The 25,493-nt window shown below is 30.6% G+C and overlaps 4 protein-coding genes across 10 annotated transcripts; 2 read left to right on the forward strand and 2 right to left on the reverse strand.

The window, feature by feature from the left end:
- Nucleotides 1–511: 511 nt before the first annotated feature.
- On the forward strand, nt 512–6,478 carry LOC126686632 (uncharacterized). The gene is made up of 3 exons (XM_050380769.1): nt 512–613; nt 1,367–2,285; nt 6,246–6,478. Exons 1-3 carry the CDS (start codon nt 512–514, stop codon nt 6,476–6,478), a joined length of 1,254 nt encoding a protein of 417 aa, XP_050236726.1.
- LOC126686369 (uncharacterized) lies at nt 2,689–6,146 on the reverse strand. Of its 7 annotated transcripts, none has more exons than XR_007643929.2 (7): nt 5,779–6,143; nt 5,432–5,493; nt 4,723–4,746; nt 4,541–4,641; nt 4,200–4,417; nt 3,523–3,597; nt 2,689–2,927 (listed from the first exon to the last, which is right to left on the reverse strand). XR_007643929.2 is itself a non-coding variant. In XM_050380408.2 (5 exons), the coding sequence occupies exons 1-4, from the start codon at nt 5,834–5,836 to the stop codon at nt 3,558–3,560; spliced, it is 378 nt and encodes a 125-aa protein (XP_050236365.1). In that variant the 5' UTR covers nt 5,837–6,129; the 3' UTR covers nt 2,689–2,927; nt 3,523–3,557. The 7 variants fall into 7 exon arrangements, 1 of the variants encoding a protein (XP_050236365.1); XR_007643927.2 differs by having other exon boundaries at nt 4,541–4,631; nt 5,779–6,142; XR_007643933.2 differs by having other exon boundaries at nt 4,200–4,332; nt 4,563–4,631; nt 5,779–6,137.
- Nucleotides 6,479–7,225: 747 nt separating the features above from the next.
- On the reverse strand, nt 7,226–8,689 carry LOC126653496 (uncharacterized). Its single transcript, XM_050347401.2, has 3 exons — nt 8,384–8,689; nt 7,620–8,303; nt 7,226–7,524 (listed from the first exon to the last, which is right to left on the reverse strand). The coding sequence occupies exons 1-2, from the start codon at nt 8,399–8,401 to the stop codon at nt 7,647–7,649; spliced, it is 675 nt and encodes a 224-aa protein (XP_050203358.1). The 5' UTR covers nt 8,402–8,689; the 3' UTR covers nt 7,226–7,524; nt 7,620–7,646.
- An 11,086-nt stretch (nt 8,690–19,775) lies between these two features.
- LOC126687433 (copper transporter 6-like) lies at nt 19,776–20,520 on the forward strand. Its single transcript, XM_050381994.2, has one exon. The coding sequence runs from the start codon at nt 19,859–19,861 to the stop codon at nt 20,330–20,332; it is 474 nt and encodes a 157-aa protein (XP_050237951.1). The 5' UTR covers nt 19,776–19,858; the 3' UTR covers nt 20,333–20,520.
- Nucleotides 20,521–25,493: the final 4,973 nt, after the last annotated feature.

The following is a 25,493-nucleotide window of genomic DNA, read 5'->3' on the forward strand; positions in this document are numbered from 1 at the left end:
CGACCGATTTTCGACTTGCTGTAAAAGAACAAGAAGGAAACTATCTTGGCTTCCTTGTTCCATGTGTTGGAAGAAAAATGAGATCTTTGCTTTCATTAAAGGCGGGGTTTGGAAGAGAGTTCATGACTGATTTATTTTGAAGGCTCTCATCAAGACTTGTCTTGAAGCTCTTCTAAATCATACCATATGAGCATATACCTTATTCTGAAGGAGCATTTGTGCCGATATTAAGAGATTATTTAACTCGTTCTGGTGGGGAATAGACAACATAATGGCATCGATATTCAATTGAAAAGGTAGGATAGACAGTATGCTCGCAAGATCAATGGGGGAATCTTGTTAAATAAAAATTCCAGGCATTTAACAGAGTTTTGCTTGCAAAGCAAGACTAGAGGTTTATTACAAAACTTGAAACATTAGTCACTCGGTTAGTAAAAGCTAGATATTTTCTTAATGCTTCCTATCTCTCAGCCCAATGGGATCGAATCCAAGTTTCGACTAGAGAAGTTTGATGGCAGCTCAGGATATTCTTAAAGAAGTTCGTCGCTGGGTAGCAGAGAGTGGCTTTCACATTAGCATAAGCAGAGACACTTGGCTGCTAGATGATCGGAAGGCATATGTGACAACATAGGTTGTATGACACTACATTCATTTAACGTTTTTCGTTTCGAAAATGCGCCAGACAATTGATATTTTAGACAGGTTTAATGGCGGAAAAAAAAAACCCAAACCTTTACGACTTATTACAATTTAAACCAAACCATTTAATTTTTATAATAATAGACAAATTATATTTTTTCATTGCAATAATAGCCAAACTTGTATTTTTTTGTTTCAAATTTGACCACCAATTTGGCTATTATTACAAAAAAAAAATACAATTTGACTATTATTATAAAAATTAAATAATTTGGTTTTGAATTGCAACAAGTTGTAAAAATTTGACTTTTTTCACCATTAGGCTTTTTAGAAATCAAACTTCATTTTTAATATAAGAAATCTTAAAATAACAATGTGATGTCGTGTCCAAGTGTGACTACTAAATTAAACACTCAGCTTCATCATGCAAATACGGTTAAACCTAAAATTCTCAACATATACACTTCTATAAAAAAAAATGACACGTCACCCAACAATCAGCCCTATAAAAGGATGAATCACATATGAGAAATTTTTAGATAAACCGAGTCTACCACGTCATTCGTAAAGTAAGTCAATCATGTTATAACATTTTATTAAAATGATGTTTTAATTGTAATAAATGTGTAATAAACGTGTTCATATTTTAATGATGATATTATAATTTTGCCATTATTTTAATAAGATATTATAACATAATTGGTTTAATTTATGGATGACGTGATAGACTCGGTTCAAATATATTTATCGTGATAGAGTTTCCGGAAATGATAGATTATATAACGATTATTTTGCTGAAAATCCTGTTTATCCTTCTAATGTTTTTCGAAGACGTTTTCGAATGAATCGGCCTCTATTTCTTCATATTTTGAATGTGATTCAAGATTGTGATGACTATTTTATACAAAAGAATGATGTGTTAGGAAGAATTGGATTGTCAGGGCTCCAAAAAATGACAGCTTGTATTAAAATGTTGGCATATGGTGTTTCTGCTGATTGTGTCGATGAGTATGTACGAATTGGAGAGAGTACGACAATTAAATCTTTAAAAAGATTTTGTGAAGCAATTATAAAGTGTTTTGAAAAAGAATATTTAAGATCGCCAACAAAAGAAGATGTTTCAAGATTGCTAAAAGAAGGAGAAAGCCGCGGATTTCCAGGTATGTTAGGGAGTTTAGATTGTATGCATTGGCAATGGAAGAATTGTCCAAGTGCGTGGCATGGACAATTCACCGGACATGCTCAAAACCCAACAATTATACTTGAGGCGGTGGCTTCTTATGATTTATGGATATGGCACGCCTTCTTTGGAATGCCTGGGTCTCACAATGATATCAATGTTCTTGATCGATCTCATTTATTTTCTGAACTAGCCGAAGGACGAGCTCCTCTTGCTAATTACACTTTGAACGGTCATACTTATAATATAGGATACTATCTTGCCGATGGTATTTATCCGAAGTGGGCGACAATAGTTCAATCAATTTCACAACCTCAAGGTTTAAAGAATAAATTTTTTACAATGAGACAAGAAGCATGTAGAAAGGATGTAGAAAGAGCATTTGGAGTACTTCAAGCACGATTTGCTATCATCCGGGGGCCTGCAAGATTTTGGAGTCATAAGGATTTGAGGTCTATCATGAGAACTTCACTACAAGAAACTGCTTCATTAGCGAAGGGAAAAGTGGTCGTAAATTCATTAATTACGGTCGTAATATGTCTATAGGGACGGTAAAAATCCGGTCGTATATTGTCGCAATAGGCTCCGCCGTAAAAAGTATTTGAGACGGTAATAAAGCATCCGGTCGTAATATATTTGCGAAGGGAAAATTTCCGGTCGCTAAAATAAACATTAATAGCGACCAAAAATCCGGTCGTAGTTTAATCAATAAAGTAATTGCGACCACAATCTATATACCAATTGCGACCAAAACCCCTTCGCAAAAAAATATAACTATTCAATACACAAACAGCAACAGCTCCCACATAATGTAATTATAAGCAGAAATATGCAACAAAAATCTGAATCTCATTAATCATAAGCAGTAATAATTTGAATCTGAATTTCTTTCATAAAAGGGATTATATTCATATAAAAAGGGACTATTATCATTGTCTACAAAAGAAATACATTCAAATTTTGCTCAGCTGATATTTTACTTAGCTTGATTGGCTTCTTCGTTTGTGGATTAGAAGTTGTCGTCGCTTCTGTAAGTTCCTCTACTTTGACATCTATTAGTTGCTCATCAAATTTCTGCATTGCCTCCTCCATGCACAGCTTCTCATAGCTAAAACAATGATATTTAGTTTAAGAATTTACCTTGTGAGCAAAATGCAGAGATATTACACGATACAGATCACATAGAGAAGTCATAGCAAGCAAAACCTACATTCTTAAACATAATTTTCAGATGTCATAGCAAATTTTAGATAGTTAATCTATTAGCACATGGATGCACTTTAACCACTTATGAATAAAAGCTCTCTGCTTTTAAAGCATCAAATTAGCACATGAAAACAAATTGTTATTCATAGTTCAGATCAGCACATGAAATTAAAGAAAATTGGTTCAGATCAGCACATGAAATCAAAGAAAATTGGTTCAGATCAGAACATGAAAACAAATATGTTTAAAACAAAAAACACTTATGTAAGATCGTAGAGCATTATGATTCATATAAAAGAAAATATATAAAAATATTAACGAACATAATGAACTTAACAGTGTAAACATGTAAACATTCAAATTTTAAGTTTAATGTTTTCAAATTTATTTTGGTAGCATATTTAAATTAAGATAGCAGGAAAAAAAATAACAAATAATAATAATAATAAATCCACCCATTAAGTCATGTTTCTTGTTTAAAATACTCAGAACATTACCTATTCTATGGCTGATGTTTGTCTGATCAGTCTAGTTATAAAATGAACTTGAACTCCTCTGACCTGAATTCGTTCCTGGAAATAAAAACAGAACAAAGCATAAGTACATAAAAGGAGAAGATAATCCATCTGAATTGATTAACAGAACAGCCTTGGCGATTCTTAAAAGGATAAAAAATATAACATGTCAAAAACAGCTAAGTTTAACAGAACAGCCTTGGCAATTCTTCAAACTGAAATCAAACAGAATTCGTGCCGCATTACACATTTTTATATTTTAGCATGTCAAAACCGTAACGACCTAGATATTTAAACTGATTCCCCAAGTTTTGAACTATTTTCTATACAGATTTGAGAAGAGAAGGTGCTAATTAGAATCTTTAGTTCCTACTTCCAAGTGAGGTTCTAGCTATTTCTATCTGATTCATGATGTTTAAACTAATCCAAACTAAATTTTTTCGAGAAAATTCTGAGTTCTAATGTGCTAATTCTGATTGGAAACAGAGAAAAATGAAGGAAAATCAGTTTGTACTAATTTAAGAAAAAATCAAAACTCTAAGTTGAGAAGAAATCAAAAATTGTTTTGCTTGTACACTTCCAGTTTATGAAATCAAAATCCTAATTTGAGAAGAAATCAAAACCATAAATTGAGAAGATTCAGTTAATGAAAACTCTACCTGAGGTTTCGGTCGAAATCTTCTTGCTTCTGCTGCTGGATTTTGAGATGAGAATTGTTAGTTTTCTTGTAGTGTGCACCATTTTCTATGAAAGCCCCGCTAGAGTTGGTCTTTTCAGCATCAGTTCCTTTGACTGCAAATAAGCGAAGGTGATCATATGCAAGCAAAACAACATTTGAGCTCACTTTAATTCCATTATCCTTCACATAAGAGTTTACCTAAAAGGGGACATAAAACCAAACAAATAGAAATTAAACTAAGACTTAAATTTTGAAATAAATGATTATGAAGATTTAACATAAACACGACAATACGAACAATTCCACTGCATAAAAGATGACCTTAGAAAGCCAAAATTGGAACCTTTGCTAGCTGCCCTGAATATATATCAAGTTAGAAGAATGACCATTGCATTTGTCTGAATCATCAATCCTAGAATTTCCTTTGATGTCATCAAATCGAGTTAAAACAATGATAAAAGAACTTGACATGAAATTCATTTCAGAAAGGCTTTGAGTCTTACCAGTAGCTACAGCACGTGTCAATCCTACCAGAAATGCAATAGTAGTAGTCATTTCTCACATCAGTCAAAATTATAAAATATGAACTTCTAAAACAATGAAAGTACAAAAGCAAGTAGACTCAAATTGAGTGATCAAGCATAAATAACATTAAGGTTCCATAAGTAACGTTAAAGACAAATTTAAATGTTAAGTTGACTCATGGTAGCTGTAGTCAAACAAGAAATGTGAACCTCAAATGACAGTAAAATGGAAACCAAATGAAGCAAAGTAAAAACGATAAGAAACACCATACCGAGATAGAATTAAACCTGCGAACACTTCCCTACCACTGAAAGTTCCATAATGTGCAAATAACCAAAGGTTCCATAAGCTGCATATATCAGGCACTGGATCATAGAAAATGATCCAGTAACTGATATATAACCATTAATAGAAGAAAATAGCAACATATTATGGCCAAAATACTAAAGAAAATGTTATTCTATAGATGTCCTAGAAACAAGTGAGCATGATGGAAACACTACTACTTCATTTGATAAATCATAATTTGATTCCACCTAATCATAATAGTCTCTATATATTCAAGCGTATAGCTCATTTTGGATCTCCAACAATTACAACATAACATTTCAAAAATAAAATGAAAAATAGTAACTAAAAAATGGATAAACATTATCTAAAAAAATCAAATTGAGAAAAGTAATTTACCAAATTGTAAGGATAATTGCAGCCAGGAGACGTAAGTGAATAGTCACAATGAGAAGTGTTGTCTGCGGTGGAAAATGACAGATATTAAAATAACAAACAGAAAAGTAAAACGAAAATCAATGAGCATGTTAGGGAAATTAATCAACAATTTGCATCAAACTCTCATTCTCTCCCAAAATTCAATCAAAAATTCACAGTGAAATTAGAAATCAGGTAATAAAATGAGATGAGGATTTGCTGCAGTTGAGAAGAAATCAAAAATCAAAACCCTAGGTTGAGAAGAAATCAAAAATTCACAGTGAAGTTAGAATTTAATTACAATAAAAAATAACAAAGCAAATCCATACTAGCAGATATTTCAGTCGATGACAACGTTAAGGCTTCAGGCGATAGCAGCATCGTCATTGTTTAGGTTTCAGTCGATAGCAGCAGCGAATTCGTTTAGCTACATCGTTTAGGTTTCCGCTGATAGCAATCGTTTAGGTTTCCGTTGATAGCAATTGTTTAGAAACAGCGTTTAGATTTCAGTTGATAGCAATTGTTTAGGTTTGGCTGCAGCGTTTAGGATTCATACGATTTTTTTGTTATTTTTAAGCATTTGGAAATATTAAGTTAGTGATTAGGCTTAGTTTTTAACAATTGGGACGGGAATTATTTTCTTTTTAGGAAAGGATTATAAAAGTAGTCGCAAAATAAAGTGTAAATTTAATTTGAGGACCGGCCAGCCGCACTGTCCTAATTGATACCCAAATTACGACCGGGATAGTAGCCCCTCGCAATATACTGGTCGTTAAAAATCCCTTTTCTTGTAGTGCTTGTATTATTTTACACAATATGATAATCGAAAATGAGCGTGAACAGTCCTTGGGTACCGAGTTTGATGTATCAGATTCATCTCCAGTAATTCAAACGTCACATGAATCTACACTTTGCTTTAGTGAGTTTCTTAGTCGTCATCTTAAGATTCGATCTTCTGGGTTACATTTTAAACTACGCAATGATCTTATTGAACATTTGTGGATGCAATACGGACAAGAGGATCATTGAGTTCTAGTTGCATGGACGAGGAACCATTGTGGTGATTGTTATTTTTAAACGTTTTAGTTACTAGACTCAATATTTTCTTATTAATTAATTACTTTTTCAATGCTGAGTTGTTGTTTATAACATTTTACTAATAACAGTTTATAGCATTTTTAATGGTGTGATTTTGTTATTTGACATTCTGCCTTTGAACGTTTCAATATTTGTGGATATCAATAAATTATACTGTCATGCTAGTTTTATACAATAGCAGATGAGCAAGTTCAAAACTTCTTTGTAAGAAAAATTATAACTTCAATTATGGTATCTGAATCATCCAACCAAAGGGAGCCATTTTGATTTTGTCAAACCATTTTTATAAGACTTAGTGGCAGATGTAATGATTAGTGCATTGCTTTTATTTGTGCTTCAGGAATTGCTTAGGAGGATCATTTTGGTTACAAAGAATTATAGGTGAAGATAATCTGCTAAAACATTTAAGGGATAGGGTGTCCATGAATAAGTTACCACATATTTTGATTCTTTTTGTTACTTACAACAGCTGAGAAAAAATTCATTTGTGGAATGAAACTATCGTAACACTTGTACTTTATTCATATTGTTATAATTCGAAATCAAGTTTATGTTAGAAAAACAATCAAACAAAGACATGTTTAACAGGTAATTTAGGAGCAGAAATTACAACTTGTGAAGGAAATCCAATTACTAAAAGTATCAAAAATTAATTTGAATATGATAATTTCAGTTAACAAGTATGAGATGAAAGCAAAAACATAGAGTACAATTTGAAACTAAATATAAATTAAAGATAAAACAAAATTTTCACATTGCTTAACACAAGTATAAAGTCTTCTAAACAACTAAATAAACTGAATCCCCAACAAAAAAAAGCACCATATCTATGAATCGAAATTGCAACTTCAACCTCAACACCAGTTCAGTAGTAACTAGTGATAGAGGTAATCCGTTTGACACATCAAGGGAACTAAAGAGGTCAATAACACGCTTGTGGACACGAAGCTCAAATCTGTCAAACACAATATTAGTTCCTGCAAGAAGCAAATACAAATTAGCTAGCATTAACAACATTTTATTTAAGCACTATAATTAGAAGCTTACCTATACTATGTTCATTAATACTTACTTGTAAAAAGAATGAACAGTTAAAAATTCAACTTTGTGACGGAGAAGGCGGCAACGGAATATAAAATTCCGGTTCAAAACTAGGCGAATGTATTGTTTTAGCTAGAATTTCAGCTTTACGACGCTTATAGTAGGCTCTTGTTGGATCATCCATATTTGAAGTATTCATCATCATAATTTTGTCATCCTTTTCTTGTTGTTCGCTTTCATGTTTCTCCATCATTATTTTCAATTCTAATTCTGCCTTTTTACGCTCTCTGTCGTTCGCCTCTTCTAACACACGTAATTTTCTTTCTTCAACAAGAGCTTTTCGCTGTTGAGCCTCAATTGTTTGCTTATTGAAATCACACATTAAATCACATAAGCGCGAGCTAAAAGTATCAGCCATTCTACTTCTCTTTCGAGATTCCTTTTCAGCTTTTCTACCGATTGGCCTTTCGATAGTTGGCTCAGTAATATCAATTTGAACTGGAGAATCATTTAAGTCTTGAGACATAGGTGATTCCAAATCATCAAAGAGAGATGATGAATCTTCAAAATTGTTGACAGTTTTCACCGTACTAGTTTTCTTTTTATTTGAGCATAAATCTTGCCATTTTATTCCAAATTGCAAGATTTCCCAATAATGATCCAACGCAAAACTTTTCTTCTCAAGTTCATTGTATAACAATTTGGCTTGTAAAACCTAAAAATAAATACTAGTACTAATTAACACATAAAAATATTAATAAGAAACAAAATTATTATAAATTAAATTAATCTTACCAAATCAGTTTCAGTCATTCTACTTTGTCTTCGATTTTCAATTTGAGCAAGGTACCCGTGATACTTGTTCTTCTCATTATTGTTCCCCAACGAGATTGAATAGAAGTTCTTGACCTTAAACTTCCATCATTACCATTTTTTGTATAGTGATCCAATACTCTATCCCAAAATTTGTTCGATGATTATAAATTACCAACAACAGAATCTTGGGTAATTGCCAACCAAGCTTTGCATAAAGTTACATCATTGTTATTTGTGAATGATTTTCCACGCTTTCCATTATTTTGTTGTATCTCTTCCATTATTATTGATTTATGAAAGAAATTAATCAAAACAAAAAAAAGAACGATGGTAGAAGAAGAAGAGCACAACCTGTAAATAAATAATGGAGAGAAAATAGGAAAAATAATAGCTAAATTTTAGAAAAATACACAGATAAATAAATTTCACACGTGGTTATAATTTTTTATGCCAAATCTGTAAATAATTTGGATATGTATTAGAATTTGGCATATGTTAAACTTTCTAGGCACAAGTTTTAGCATATGCCAAATTTACCACATGAAATAGCACAATGGAAATGTATTTTTTATTTTAAATGCTAAATTATAGCATTATGAAAGTGTTTGGCATAGGAGTGGAGATGCTCTTAGACAATAAAATAGTACTTGGCTTGTTTCACGCTGGATGGCCAAATCTCTTAGTGATCATATTTAGTCAATGTTTGACTTGGAGGTTGGGAGTTGTTTTGATCCAAAATTGAAATAATATATCTTTAAAGATAGAACTGTCCAAAGAATGAGGATGAGGATAAATTGGCTTAATCAGTCAAAAATCCGCACTTTTATATTTAATAATATTAGTATTTAATTAGAATATTGGCTTAATTACTTAAAAACCCTCCACTTTTATATTATTAATAATATTAGTGTTTAATTAGAATATTGGCTTAATTACTCAAAAGCCTCCACCTTTAGATTCTTTTTCAATTGTACCCCAAAATATTAAATTGACCTTTTTTTACATGAAATTTTTTAAATAATCTTTTATTTTTAATCAATATTCTAATTAAACACTAATATTATTAATAATGTAAATTCTTTCTAAAATCATATCCAATAACTTTTTAAAATCAAAACTATAAAAAATTTCAATTTAGGATACAATTTAAAAAAAAATTAAAAGTGGGAGGATTTTGATAGGATTTTTCTACGTCAGGGTGCGATTAGAATGTAATTTAAAGGTGGGAGAGTTTTTAAAAAGTTTTCCAACGTCAGGGTACAATTAAAAAAAAGTTTAAAGATGGAAGGCTTTTGAGTGATTAAGGCGGCTTAATCACTCAAAAGCCCCCCACCTTTAAATTTTTTTCAATTGCACCCTGACGTAGGAAATTCCTCTCAGAACCCCTCCATCTTTATATTCTTTTTCAACTGTACCCCAAAGTATTAAATTGATCTCTTTTCACATGAAAAAATAAATAAAATAATCTTTCATTTTTAATCTATATTCTAATTAAACACTAATATTATTAATAATGTAAAAAATCATTCTTTCTAAAATTATATCCAATAACTTTTTAAAATTAAAAGGCCTAATGCCCCAAAAAAACCCCGACCTTTTAGCTCCTTTTCAAACCTACCCTGACGTTGAAAATTGATCAATTTTACCCTATTTCGCATTTTTTTGTTTCATTTGTATCCTGAAATATTAAATTGACATTTTTTTCATTTGGAACAAAATTAAAAGACGTTCTCCACGTCTAGCATATATTAATTGTATATGTTGAAAATTTATTTAGATTTAGTTAAATTAATTAAGAATTTAAATTAGTTTTAATTTGATTATGGTTTTTAGTTAGTTTTTAAAAATAAAAGACTTATTTGTACGTTTTTGAATGGAAATAAATTTATTTTTATCTTTAAACTTAATTAATTAAATGATTTCATCATTTAAATAAAAAATTGTGAAAAATTAAAAATTTAGGGTACAATTGAAACGAGAAAATACGAACTAGGGTAAAATTGACCGGTTTTCAACGTGAGGGTAGAATTGAAAAAGCGCTAAAAGATCGGGGTTTTTGAGGTATTATCCCAAATTAAAACTATAAAAAATTTCAATTTAGGGTAGAATTGAAAAAAAATCTAAAGATGGGGGGATTTTAATAGGATTTTCCTACATCAGGGTGCAATAGGAATGGAATTTAAAGGTGGGAGGGTTTTGAAATAATTTTTTAATATTAAGATGCAATTGGAAAAAAATTTAAAGGTGGAGGGCTTTTGAGTGATTAGGCCATCAAAACTGTGGATGCATAAAAGCTGCAAATTGCCAAACAATGTGAATATGAGAATGACAACTACAACGATCAAAAATGGAGTCCTCCTTGTGAAGGTTCCAGCATTGATGCAAACTGAAGAACCAAAGAAACAGATTAACTATCCTCCTGTTGTGGCTCCTCATGTCTGCCGCCGCCGTCGCCGGAGCTTCTTCTGTTAGCCTCCTTGCTTTGATGGTCAAAGTGTTTTTATCTACATATATATATAGCTATTTAGGTTTTAGGGTTTGTGCTACTTAATTTCCATCATTTTAGGGTTTGTTCTACTTAATTTCCATTAACTTTCTTATTATAAGCTAATAATATATTATCTAGATGTTGATTGAATGATATATGATGCCAATTGACATATGAAACTTTACTGGTATCTAAATTGCCTTTTCAATGGCTGAGCCAATTTCGTAGCGTAAGTTCTTGCCTGAGCCAATTCATGTGAGTATTAAAAGGTTAAATGTTTTAGAGATCGAGAGACATCAAGTTGAAATTCCGGTCCAAATCCTAACAGAAAATACAAAAACATACTCAACATGCTACCTTACAGATAAATGTCCCTTGATCCTATTTAGACAATTCAAATAAAAAAAAATCAAATTGATTCCGGTAGTGATAACGTAGTAAGTAACATAATCAAGCTCTTAAAATGTTGGATCCAAGTCCAAAAGTAAGCTCAATATGATACAACATCAAATAATCGGTTCACTCAATTTTTATGCCATGTACGAAATTGCAATTCAAAGTAAATTATGGACCCCAATACAAGAACTAGAGAACAAAAATTACCACTTAGCAGCACGAAGTCAATCAAACACAGATAAGGCTCTCAATATATGAAAAAGCTACGCTGTTAAGATCGTCAAGCTTCATATATAAAGATCATAAGCAATTGGACTCTTGTTTACAGGTATCACAAGCAACCATTGTTCTGCACTCTTATCACAGATTACGCTCAATAGTTTAATAGAATCGCATCTATATGTCTTCTCAATGGATTGAAGATTGACTCGATACCTCAAAAATAATCCGGAATAATCTGATGCTATCTCCACAATATCATATACCAATTTCGGATAACCATACTTGCATGTTATACAATGCAAATGACCTTGAGACTAGCCAAAGTATCGAAAGTACGTACCAATCTTCAGGAAAATCCATTTTCTTGAAAATCATAGTATAAATATCTAAGTAAAGCGCAGTTGAAACTGAATCGAATCTAAAACAATGAAGTGCACCATTGTAATATACTCCGCGACTGTAATATATAGTAGATTCTTAAGCCAATGTTTGGATACACACTTGAATTTCAGCAGTGATTTTAAGGGCAACCTTAATTAGCAGCACAAGGAGACTTCATTCTCTTCCAATTGGGACAGATGATTACAGTGTTAGTTTTTTTTTTTTAAGGATTGCTAGGTTTTATGTATATATAGGATTAATTTCATATCAAATCACCATTTAATTTACATGTTTTTCCATTATAGTGACCTTTAAAATCACCACCTTTTTAAAAAAAAAAATTATCGGGATAAAATACCGCCAATTTTTGCTAACTAAGCTAACGAAAAATGATGTGGTAAAAAATTATTGTAAGACCTTAATTATAAGGTAATAGATTTAAAAAGTTGCTCAACTTTCACTAAATTGCAAAATGGCTATTCAACTAAAATTTGTTACAAAATGGTTAACATACTACATAAATGTTGACTTCCCGAGGTTCCTAAATAATTTCCGGCGAATTTCCCACATCATCCATATGCATACAAAGCACATCACTACAATTACCAAGTCATTACAGTTAAAGGGTGTAAATAAGCTTTTCAAAGTTTTGCAAAATATATTTAAGTCCGTGAATAATAATTTCAACTATTTTCACCATGTTTATTCTCTAAAAAAATGAAGCCTGATAAAAGAAAAGTGTTGTAAATAAAAAAAATTAAAAATTAAATTAAAAAAGTGAAATTAATATAAAACAAACAATCTTTACAATAAAAAATACCCAAAAAAACCTTACCTCCTGTCAGCCTCCCATTCTCCACACCCTTCCTTTTTTTTGATACAAGGGAAGAGGCAAAAAGCCTAAAAAAACTCAAATACACACACTTCTATCATAAGAAACTCCATGCATATCATGCAAAATCCAAGGCACCAAACTAGTCGGAATATCTTCATGAATCTCTAAACCGATCAGCTCCCCGTGCCCCATAAACGCTAAGTGGTCTGCTGCATTATTGGCTTCTCTGTAGATATGGCAAACTTTAACCTCCCAGTCCCTAGCCATCAAGGCCCGAATGGCAAAAAGCATGTTTGAATGCTGCGCTGCAATCTCGACACTGTTTATCTTCTCAACCACTGTTTTATTGTCTACTTCCAAAATAACTCTACGACAATTTAGATTCCAGGCCAACAACAAGCCTTGATAAGCACCCTTAAATTCAGCTCCCATCACCGAGTCATAACCTATTGTCATTGAGAAAGAACCCAGCCAATTACCCATCTCATTTCTCACCAGACCTCCAGCTCTAGCAATCCTAGTGTCCTGCTGAAAAGCACCATCGGTATTGATCTTTACCCAGTTGCAGGGAGGGCAAGACCAACCAATACTAACATTCACCCTTTCCTTCGGCAAACTGCGATTCAAAACTAAACTCGAAAACGCCACCTTCATGTACTTCATTTGAGCATTTATTTCATTCAAAATTTGGGACACAAGAATCTGCTCTTTAGCTATAACAGCCTTCCTTAGCAAAGCCGAAAAACCCTTCCTTAGCAAAGCCGAAAAACCCTCACTACACAACAGGAATAAATATGGGGAGAGCGGGTCTCCCTGCCGCAAGCCCCTTTTGGGAAAAATCTTCCCATGAGGTTTCCCATTGACCATAACTGAGAACGAAACTGATGTAACACAAGCCATAATTAACATAATAAAATGATCAGGAAATCTCATTTTCCTCATAACACCCTCAACAAAAGACCACTCCACTCTATCATACGCTTTGCTCATGTCAAGCTTAAGTGCCATAGTACCCCGCTTGCTTCTCGATCTTTTGGCCATCGAATGAAACATTTCGAAAGCCACTAAAGCATTATCTGTTATAAGCCGACCTGGAACAAACGCGCTTTGCGATTCGTGAATGACCGTTGAGAGAACCCGCTTCATTTTATTGGCTAGAGTCTTCGAAATGAGTTTATAAACCACGTTACACAAACTAATCGGTCGGAAGTCTTTCATAGCTACCGGTTTGGCAACTTTAGGAATTAACACGATATTGGTATGATTCATACTTGCAGGCATAACACCATCCACGAAGAATTTTTTCACGCACTTAACCACATCATTACCCACGACGTTCCAATAGGCGCTATAAAACAAAGCAGACATACCATCCGGCCCCGGGGCTTTACACGGACCCATCTGCTTAAGAACTTGGGTAATCTCCTCAACACAAAAAGGCCGATTAATAGCTGCTGCCTGCACATCAGAAATTGACGAATTTATACACGCTAACACGTCATCCTGGTTAGACGGGTTTGAAGTACTAAAAAGCTGCTGAAAGTACTTGATAGCCACCCGTTTCACACCTTCACCAACCTGCCAACAGTCCGCATCGTCTTTGATTCGGAAAATCAAATTATTCTTCCTTCGGTTTGATGCCTTTTGGTGAAAAAATTATGTGTTTCTATCGCCGCTTCGTAACCAATCCGTTCAATTTAGCTATGTTAGCTAAACAAGTATGGCGCCTTGCTCAGTTTCCGGAGTCGCTATGTGGTAAAGTCTTCCGTGCTAAATATTATCCGGGTACCGATGTTTGGAAGGCCCCGGAAAGTCGAAGAGCAAGCTATGTTTGGCAGAGTTTTGTCGAAGGAAAGAAGGTTCTCTCTGCGGGGTTGGCGTGGAGGATTGGCGATGGTCGTTCTGTATGTGCAAAGAGTGATAGATGGATTGTTAATGCGAATTTCATGAAGCCAATTGGAGCTACTAATCTGTCGGATGATTGTCGGGTTAGTATGTTCATTGATGAGATGAATAAGAGATGGGATATTGAGAAGGTTAACCAGGTGTTTTTCTGAGGAGGATGCTTCTAATATTTTGCAGATACCCATTAGCAACCGTTTGCCGCCGGACAAACTGTTCTGGCCTCACAACAGACTGGGTTTGTTTACAGTTAAGTCCGCTTATTATGTAGCTGTAAATATGGATAAAAAGGATGAAGCTGGGCCTTCAAATGGGAATGGGAATGCTGATTTATGGAAAAATATCTGGCGTGTTTCTATTCCCCCTAATGTCAAACATTTCTTATGGAGGATTACTCACAACGTACTACCCTGCAATTCGAACCTGGCAAAGAAAAAGATAGAGGTGGAGTTGATTTGTCCGAGATGCCATAGTGAAGAAGAAACAGCACTTCATTGCTTAAAGGAGTGTGAAGCTATACGGGGTTTGTGGCTTTTGTCTCCCCTTAATTTGCGAGTTGATAATTTCTTGTGCAGGTCTATTCCGGAGTGGCTGTCAATAATGTTTAGCTCGCTGAAGAGTGAGGAGCTGCAGCTTTTTATTATGTCATTATGGGTGCTTTGGAACGACCGAAATAATATTGTCTTTGATAATCAGCGAATTCCAATAAGGATGTTGTTTAACAATATACCTTCGCTGCTCTCGTCAAGCAATATAGCTGAGCGCAGAGTTTCATTAAAGGCTGTGGTAGATCCGCGATGGACTCCTCCGTTATCTTCTGGTCTGAAAATCAACTCGGATGCAGCTGTGTCAGTGGAGAAAAGGTTATCGGTTTTGATCGCAGTTTGTAGAAATTCCACAGGTGCTGTTGTTCGGTGGGGGGTTTCTGTTTTACATGGATGTATAAATGCTGAAATTGCTGAAGTTAAAGCTGTCAATTTTGGTTTGCTTATAGCCAGAGATCTGAATGCCGAAATGGTGATGTGTGAGATGGATGCTTTAAATGTTGCTAACAGACTTCGAAATCCCGGAGAGGCTGCTGATTATTTGCAGATTTTGGTGGATGATTGTCTTGCTTTATGTGAAGATAGGAATGTGAGTTTTCACTTTGTGAGTCGTAATGGCAATCAAGTGGCTCATGCGTTAGCCAAATGGGGTATTTTTTTTGGTAAAGATTGCGTCTTAGACGGAAATGTTCCTTTTCCAGTCAACGAACTTGTAACCGTTATTGATTATTAATAAAGCGCAATATTGATTCTCAAAAAAAAAATACCCAAAAAAAAATACCCTCAAAATCAAAATCCAACAAAAATCGAACCAACTATTGCAGCAAAATCAAATTCTGGCAACAAATCATCAACTGTTGGATCCTTCACTTTCCCATCAAACAAGTGTGATTTGTTGCCATAAAAAATCAAACCAATTGTTGGGTTCTATTTCATATTTCGGGTTGTAAAACTTTTAACCCAATTAAATCATTCGGATCTCATCTTAAATCAGATTCAATCTGAAATTCAACAATAATAACATTCAAGCAATTAAAAGTATAAACAACCCAATAATCATCATCTTAAGTTTATTTTAAGAGCAAACTATTTTAAAACCCCTCACGTTTGTCATAATTCACAGTTTGATATCCCTTATTTGAAAATTAAACGATTTACTACCTCAGTTTTGATTTTTCAAACTATAAGACCCTTCTGTTAGTTCCGTTAATAATTTGATATTTATTTTCAAACGATTTGGTACCTTAGTTTCAATTATGTAAACGATTTGGTATCTCACTTTTAATTATTTAAACGATTTGGTACCTCATTTTCAAACGATTTGCAAATAATTTGGTAGCTCTTCATACTGTTAACGATTTGGTACCTATATTTAACAGAAAAGACTTATAGTTTACAAAATTGAAATTGAGATACCAAATCGTTTGATTTTCAAATAAGAGGTACCAAACTATAAATTATGACAAATGTGAGAGATTTTAGAGTAATTTGCTCTTATTTTAAGCAAGTGTATGATTATCAGCATAAGATGATCCTAACCTCCACCGCCATCGTACTCGTAGCAGACGAAGCGTTTGTTGCTTCTTTTATCTATTATTTTATTATTAAATCTGTCGCTATCAACAAGTTTCCAATATTTTGCCGGTATATTTATCGTATTATTTTGTTATTAAATCCGTCGCTATTTATAGAATTCACTGATGAATATTCTAGCGTCGGTATAGTCGCGACAAGTAATCTGTCGACAATCCTACTATTACTTAATTATCAGTGCTCTCGTCAATTGTTTCGCATTTTTCAGTGGTGGTTTAAACTTGTTGGCAAATTTTCAATATTTTGTCAGTAAATTTATGGAGTATTTTGTTATTAAATCTGTCGCTATTTATAGTATTTACCGATGGATATTATGTCAATCTGCAATAAAAAAATTACAGCGGTAATTATTTATATTTGAAAAATTATAAAGAATGGCTCACAATCCAAAACAATTTTGAGTATTGAAATGAGGTGACCCTATCTTGTAAAGTGGGCACCTTATTCGCCTCATAAATATTTTCTTATGATATGGTTTATATCAAAATGACATTTCAATTGTTATTGAAGTGGAAAGATATGTTTCTATTTCAAGAGTATATCATAAAAAAAATCACATACATAGAAAAGGGTGTTAGGATACAGCCCAAAAAAAATTAAATTTTTCAATAATTATTGAGAATATCTGAAAATGCATGGTTGGCCAAAATGTCACTAAATGTGATGAATTCATCAAAATAACATGGAAGATTAAAGGCTTAATGGCAAAAAAAACCCAAACTTTTACGACTTTTTGCAATTATATCCAAACCTTTTAATTTTTGCAATAATATCTAAATTGCATTTTTTTATTGCAATAATATCCAAATTGCACTTTTTATGTGAATTTTTTGAGTTTTTTGCCATTTTTTGGGACTTTGACTATATTATTATACATCAAAACATAATAATTGTCTAATATCTTAATTGAAAACAACAAGTTTAGCCATTAATTAGACTATTATTGCTATAAAAAATGCAATTTGGATATTATTGCAACAAAAAAAATGCTATTTGGATATTATTATAAAAATTAAAAGGTTTGGATATAATTGCAACAAGTCGTAAAGGTTTGGGTTTTTTTTTGCCATTAGGCCAAGATTAAAATCAGAAATTCTAATTTCTAATAAAAGTCAATTGCAAAATGGTCAATTGTTTTCTTTTTTTTATCCTTATTCATAAAAATTAAAGAACTAAATCTCTATTCTTGAGAAGAAGTTTCGAATAGGAAAAATAAATATTATACTTAAAAAAATTAAATCCTATGAATTTTTGTGCTTAATTTATGATCAACACATTTGGAATTCAAAATATAATTGAACTAACTTTTTTATTTAATACTGTTTTAACTAAAGTAAATAAGTTAAAACCACAAAAAATCTGATGAAAGAGCCATGCTATATGAATTATGGCGAGAACGTACGTTATATATTAGACTTGGTTTTTGAAAAATTTATGAAACAAATCAATTAAATATTAAATTTTTTATTCACTTCATATTTTAATAGCATTTAACGATCTATAATTTTTTTATGAACCTGATCTAGTCAAATATTTTCCATGAAATATGATGCTCAGCAATCACACAAAAGAAATGCTAATTGGGGGAAACATAATACACCCTTGATTTAATGAGACTCATTTTGTGTGAGTTTTAGTTTTCTGTAAAATTATATGTTCTTTGATGACCGCCATTGCAAATCATTTAAAATTTGTAATTTAGTTTATAATTAATTTTTAACTTTTAAGAGTGGAAATGTTTGTATTATTTCATTTTAAACAAAGAAATTTTAATTTATTTCAATTTAAATATTAAATTTCAAAATTGCCAGCAACGAATTTTTAATACAGACCAAATTAGTCGATGTGAAAAATTAGATTCTCCACATCATGGAGATTGTTTTTTACACCATAATAAAATAAAAATTCAATTAAAAAGTTATATTCATTATCAATGTAAGAGAAAATATAACATATTATGATATATTTGCCATGTAGATCCAATTTGGCATGGAATCACTAAAATATTTTTCATTGTTTGTAATTTTAAAATACAGTGTCAGAATTAAAATAAACTAAAATCTTCTAATTAAAATGAAATAATATTTATTGACTTCATTAATTTAATACCTAACAATCAGCACCATCACGGTAGAGGGTCAATTTGATTCTGAATTTGTGATTCAGATTTAAATAACTCATTATTAATTAATTTAATCAATTAAAAATAATAATCAATTTTGAGATAACTTGAGAATAATATTTATTATTTTTAAGTTTATAGAGGATGAAATTGGACTATTCTGGTCCTTAAACTTATTCATATTATACAATTTTTTCTTAATTAATTTTAAAATAAAAATATTGTTCTTAATTAATTAAAATAACTGAAAATAAATTATTTGACTATGAGTTACAAATTGACGGAATGAATTGACGCTTAGCTAATATTTTAGGATAAGAAAGAAAGAAAAAACTGCGTTGAGGTTTTTGAGATATGCCATAATGAACAGTTTGATATCTTTTGTTTTAAAAGTTATTTAATGGTCCCTCAGTTTTAATTTCGTTAACTGATAAACCCTTCCGTTAATTTAAGGTACCAAATCATTTAACGGAATTAAAATTGAGGTATCAAATTGTTTAAAAGTGAGGTATCAAATTGTTTAGAAAAATTAAAAGTGAGGAAACAAATTGTTCACAAAAGTAAAGGTGGAGTACCAAATCATTTGAGAGTAAGTGTCGAAATTAACAGAGGGATATAATAGATAACAAAATTAAAATTATGGAACCATTAAATAATTTTTTTTTTAAAAAAATATCAAATTATTAATTATGACATACCTCATCAGCTTAATTTGCTTAAAAAGAAAAGGTGTACTTCAATATTTAATTTAGGATTTTATAATTGTTTTTAGTGTACTACTTACACTACGAAGTTTACAAGTCAACTATACAAATTGTACTATCAAAAGGCAAAACACAACAGTACCCATTCAATTTATTCTATAAATACCATAATCCTAAAACAATCTCCCGAGAGAATAGTCTTCTCTTTCGCAGCCAAAACAACAACAAAAAATACAAATTCTCACTCTAAATTCTGCAGAAAAAATATGGATCATGGTCATGACATGCCAGGAATGGGAGGTATGACTCCATCATCAACCATGAACACCACGAACTCAACGATGATGCACCACCATAAGATGATGATGCACATGACATTTTTCTGGGGAAAAAACACTGAAATATTATTTTCCGGTTGGCCCGGTACTAGAACCGGAATGTATATTTTAGCTTTGATTCTGGTTTTTGTGGTTTCGTTTCTGGTCGAAGGATTATCTCATTGTAAACTGATTAAATCTGGTTCGACTCATGTTGTCGCCGGTTTGATTCAGACTTTATTGCATACAATTAGGGTTGGTTTGGCTTATATGGTAATGTTGGCTGTTATGTCATTTAATGGTGGTGTGTTCTTGGTGGCTGTGGCTGGTCATTGTCTTGGGTTCTTGATTTTTGGAAGTAGGGTTTTCAAGAAAAGTGTTCCTCCGGGTAAAACATCCGATCTTCCTCCGATGAGTTGTTAATTATTATTGATCTAATTATTAATTATAAGTTTGAGATCGGTTTCGGTTTGAATTTTGGATTTAGATTTGTGGTTTCAGATTCTCTAAAATCTAATTTTATTAGTGTTTTTCTCTCTTTTTATTTGTCTCATAATAAAAAAATTCACTTGTAAAAATTAAATATGAATGGATGTTATTACTATTTACAATTTTGTTTTTGAAGGAATTTAAATTTCCGGTTCTGGTTATAGTTTTTCTTGTTCATAAATTTTGTTTTAATTTTGGGCTAATTGTAGCTGAGTTGCACAATTTTGTGTGGTGTAGCTAATATTTTTGTGTGTGGCTGAAAGTGTTTAATGAAGAAGACAATGATATTGAGTTTTTCAAGGTCAAGATATTTGCCCAATCCCCAAATAGGGTATAGTTGTAGAAATTATGGCCAACTGCCTAGTAAAAATGGCAATTGAATTGATATTTTTCAGCTTTCGCCTTAAAATATAATTCTCCTGTAGATATCAACCACTCAATAATTTGCCTTAATGTATTCGAATTCTCAAATTTTAATTTATTTTGATTATTTTATTTTAATACAAATTTTTCAGCTAAATATTAAAATGATAGTTGAATTTTATCACATAACAATATGTAATTTTTTTAAAAATTGTCAACCCTGTATAATTTTAATTTAACAGAAAGTTTTTTGTTTAAATTATGCATACATGTAATGTTTTAAGCAAAAATAAAATAATATTCAGCTGACACATGTATTTTTTGTCGAAAAACCTTTTATTAAAATACAATTAAAATTTGACAACTAAATATAAAAGATAAAATTTATTAAATAAATTAAAACGAATGAAGGTTTGATTATTAAAATTTAACTATAAATACCTTGATCATCAATTACTCGCACATCTCAAGTAAACTATTTTTAGACCGAAGGGGGAGACTAATTCATTTCCTGATGTGAACAAGCAGAGTCCTATACGATGCTTGCAGTTGATACTTAATGTTTATCGAATGACTAAATGATCCATTATTTAGAGGATTGTTTGATTTTTATTTCGAAGTTAAATTGATGGGCATTAATTTAGGGCATTTATGAGAAAGTCAAAAAAGAAGTTGATATTTTTGGTATTTCGTAAATATAATTTTTGTTCTTTAATTGATTTTATAAATTTTGTTATTTCTTTATTAAATTCATTGTTTGAGTGGAAATATAAATAATTATTAATTAAAATTTTATTTTTTATATTATTTATCCAAATTTAAAGAGTGAGTACTTGATTTGTAATTTGAAATAACTATTAACTAAAACCGATGAATTGTTGAATTGTATATTCAAAAAGCTCCATCAATGCGGTTGAAGAATATAATTCTAAATTTGTAATTGTTTGTTTGATATTTTTCATTTGTATTTTTTGAAAATTTCTTCTTTACTTAATGTTTAAATCGTTTTTCGTCTCCATTAATGAAATATTTATTATAAATTTTAAAGTCTTATTATATAGATATTAATTATATTATTTTTGTTTTTCAATAAATCATTAATTTATAATGATTTATTTTAGCTAAAAACAAAATTAAGAACATTTCTCTCTCCGTCTTGTCTAATTGAAAGATTATCTTTGCAAGTTATTTAAGAATATTTAATAATTGTTTTTTTTATATTTTTCATGTTATATTAATACATTGCATCTTTTAGTTTATCTTTTCTAAAGATATTTTGAGAAGAAAGTTTTTGAGTAAAATATATTAAATAAATAAAAACTGGCAATTAAAAACGAGACATTCAAAAAACTTACTTTAGTTAAATTGAAATGCATAGGATTTAATAAATTAACTATAATTATTCTTATGACAGTGAAACTTATTTTTAAGGGACATGATGGAGTATTATATAAAGATCATTTAATTGTTACATTTAATAAGGGCTTAATATTGGGAGGAACCTATTTACTCCCTCCGGTCCATAATATTTGTCGCATTTTGCCATTCACAGAAATTAAGAAAGTAATAAATGTGTCTTGATCTATATGCTATTTTACTAAATTGTTCATATTAATTACAACTTTTTATGTTTAATTTATTTTTTATTCTTACTAAATAATTTATTATTAAGGACAAAATTAAAAAATAATAATAAATGCTCTTTTAATATTCTAAATATAATAAATATTATAGACCAAATTTTTTTTTCAAATACGACAAATATTATGGACCGGAGAGAGTAGTATTTACCTTGCTTTTGAGAACATATATGACATATATCGAGCATATATCCTTGACAAGGGCAAAATTAATGTATTTTTGAGTTTAAAATTATAAGTAAATTTGAGTTTTTATTATATTTATTTTAATTTATTCTATTTTACTAATCATTAATTTTAATTTTAATTTATTTTTTCTAGGTGCAAAAATTGAAACTGAAAGTATAATTCAAATTAATTTGAAGGAAAAATCATGGGTTATTGATCCCGAACAAATTCAAACTATTTTTTTTCATTTTGGAGATTTAATATTTCTTAATCTATTTTATTTTAGTTATTAAATTTTAACTTTATTTTAAAGAAGATTTTTTGGTCAAATTATATATGTGGTAGCCCGATTTTTTCCCGTGGCAATCAGATTTTAATTATTTTCTTTAAAAAACTTGTCACGTATACATACACATATATGACAAATTTTCATATAAAAAAATAAAAACTACTGTTAATATATGCATTTATGGGCTGAAAATCTCTCATTGAAATAAAATTAAAATCTAGTAATTAAATTTTAAAAAATAAAATTTAATATTTGAATTAAAATGAAATGAAATTTGGCCATTAAATTTTAAAAAAACAGTATAGTATCCAAGGATCAATAATCCAAAACAAATCCTACATAACAAGGAAACATGATTTTGAGAGTTCCTATTTCTTCAATTAAATTTATTTCTTTTTATTTATTAGGTAAGAATTCTTGATATAAAAGAATTTTAATTTAGATTTAGAAAAAAAACTGAAAATTCTCTTAAGTTCATTTCAATTAGGTTCACGATACACACCATTCATTATAAAATTAACAATTTTACTTTTTTTTGGTTTTTATTTTATTATTTATTTTATTTTATTATTTTGTTGATTATATATATTTGTTTGTTTGAAGTCAGTTTTCTTTATTTATAATAAATTTAATTATTTTACTTACATTATTCATCAAAAAATATTGTACTTATATTATAGATTCAATTAGCTGACCTCCAATAAGTAAATTGAGTTTTTATCATGGTTGTCAAACCCGGCTCGGTGATAAAACCGGTGAGACTAGAGGGTCAAGGGTTAAAGGTTCAACCGGGATTCAACCGGGGTATAACCGGAATTAAACCCGTATTATAAAAATAAAAAAATAAAAAATTATAACTATTAATAATCATATATATATTATATAATAAGAAACATAGACATAAATAGTAAGTTAGCTTGGTGGTATTGAATGCTTCCACTAAAAATACTAAACAACCAAGGCTCAAATCCTAGCAATGACATTTAAATTCCTTATTTTTTTAATAAAGACTTGGGTTTTTAAGTGATTGACCGAACCGGACCGGGTTTTCCGGTTACTTGACCGGTTAATTGGTCCAATTCAGCGGTTATCCGGCCGGTTCGATTAAAAAACCGCGGGTTTGTGATTATAAGGGTTTTTAGTGCAACCCGAACCGTTGATATGGCCGGTTCGAGGGTTTTCCGGTCGAACCGGCCGGTCCGGTTCGGGTTTGACAACCATGGTTTTTATCTATAGAATATCATTGAGATGTCAACTTGCAAATCTAAATTTCATCCTATCTTTATTATGAAGAATTAAATATTATCGTCCATCATTGTTATAGTTCATCATTAGAATTTCAAATAACTAAAAATTATTAAATATTAAATTCTTATGCATTAAACTATAGTATATTTAAGTATGTAACTATATGTGTTGCCTGTTTTGGTAAGAGGGTACGTACGTAGGTTTTGTTTTTTTTAATAATTTTGACTTTCTCAAATATATCTGTACTGAAAAGCAGAAATCACGCATTGCAAGAGACAGACTAAGATTTTTATTTTATTTTTGTTAAAGAAAAGACTAAGAATTGAAGTGCATGAATAATGCAAATACAGAAAGCATTTGTGTTATAATTAATTTAATTTATTAAATGGGTCTAAGTAGTAGAAAAGTGGCTAACAATTATTTTTTTCATCCGGGGGTTCTATCACCATTACATCAGACACACATACATTACATTATCTCCTTGTTATATTTATTGCATAAATTTTTATATTATATTTTTGATAATTAATATAATTTTTTTATAAGATGTTCTCGATCTTTATCATGATTTTATATTTTTATATTTAAATTTATTACTTATATCACATATTTCATTTTACATATTATTTTTAACTATATCTATATCTCTCTATCATTAGAGTTCTATGATATATAATACTAATATAAATAGTTTTTATATATATTTAAATACATGTCATTTTTTCCGTTCTGTTTTACAAGTCTCATTTTATTTTACATAGCGATTAAAAAAACACTAAAAATATATTATTATAATATTTTATTATTTTATCCTTTATACGTAATAGTGGAATTTCACATATAATTTCTTTCAAGGTGATCTAAAGAAGGGAGAAAGTTCATTTATGCCCATAAACTTTGACTTCAGGATCAAGTCAGTTATTAACGTCCGGAAAGATTAAAATATGTCCCTAAAGTCTTAAAAGTGAACAACTAAGCCCTCCAATTTTGACGACTAGGCTCCCAACGTCTTATTTATGCGTCAAAATTGGGGCATGGTTATTCAATTATTAAGAAGTATAATTGAATCTTTCCGAACGTTGATAGCTTACTTGATCTTGTAGCCAAATCTTAAGAGCATAAATGACATTTTTCCTCTAAAGAATGATAAAAAGAGAAGTTAAATACTCTAAAAGTAAAAAAGAAAATTTTAAAATGAGACATTTGAAAATAAAAAATGAGACTTTTAAAATGAATTGGAGAGTAGTTTTTACTATTTATACCGAGTATTTTATGTTTAATTTATATTTAATCAATTCAAAAAATATTACGAAGGACATGTTTGTTCTTTTTGTATGAATGGCTTATTAGTCTTCTACAAAAAATTTAATTCTTGTCATGTTTAAAC

The sequence above is a fragment of the Mercurialis annua genome, linkage group LG6 (genome assembly GCF_937616625.2).
Source record: "Mercurialis annua linkage group LG6, ddMerAnnu1.2, whole genome shotgun sequence".
Taxonomy (NCBI): domain Eukaryota; kingdom Viridiplantae; phylum Streptophyta; class Magnoliopsida; order Malpighiales; family Euphorbiaceae; genus Mercurialis; species Mercurialis annua.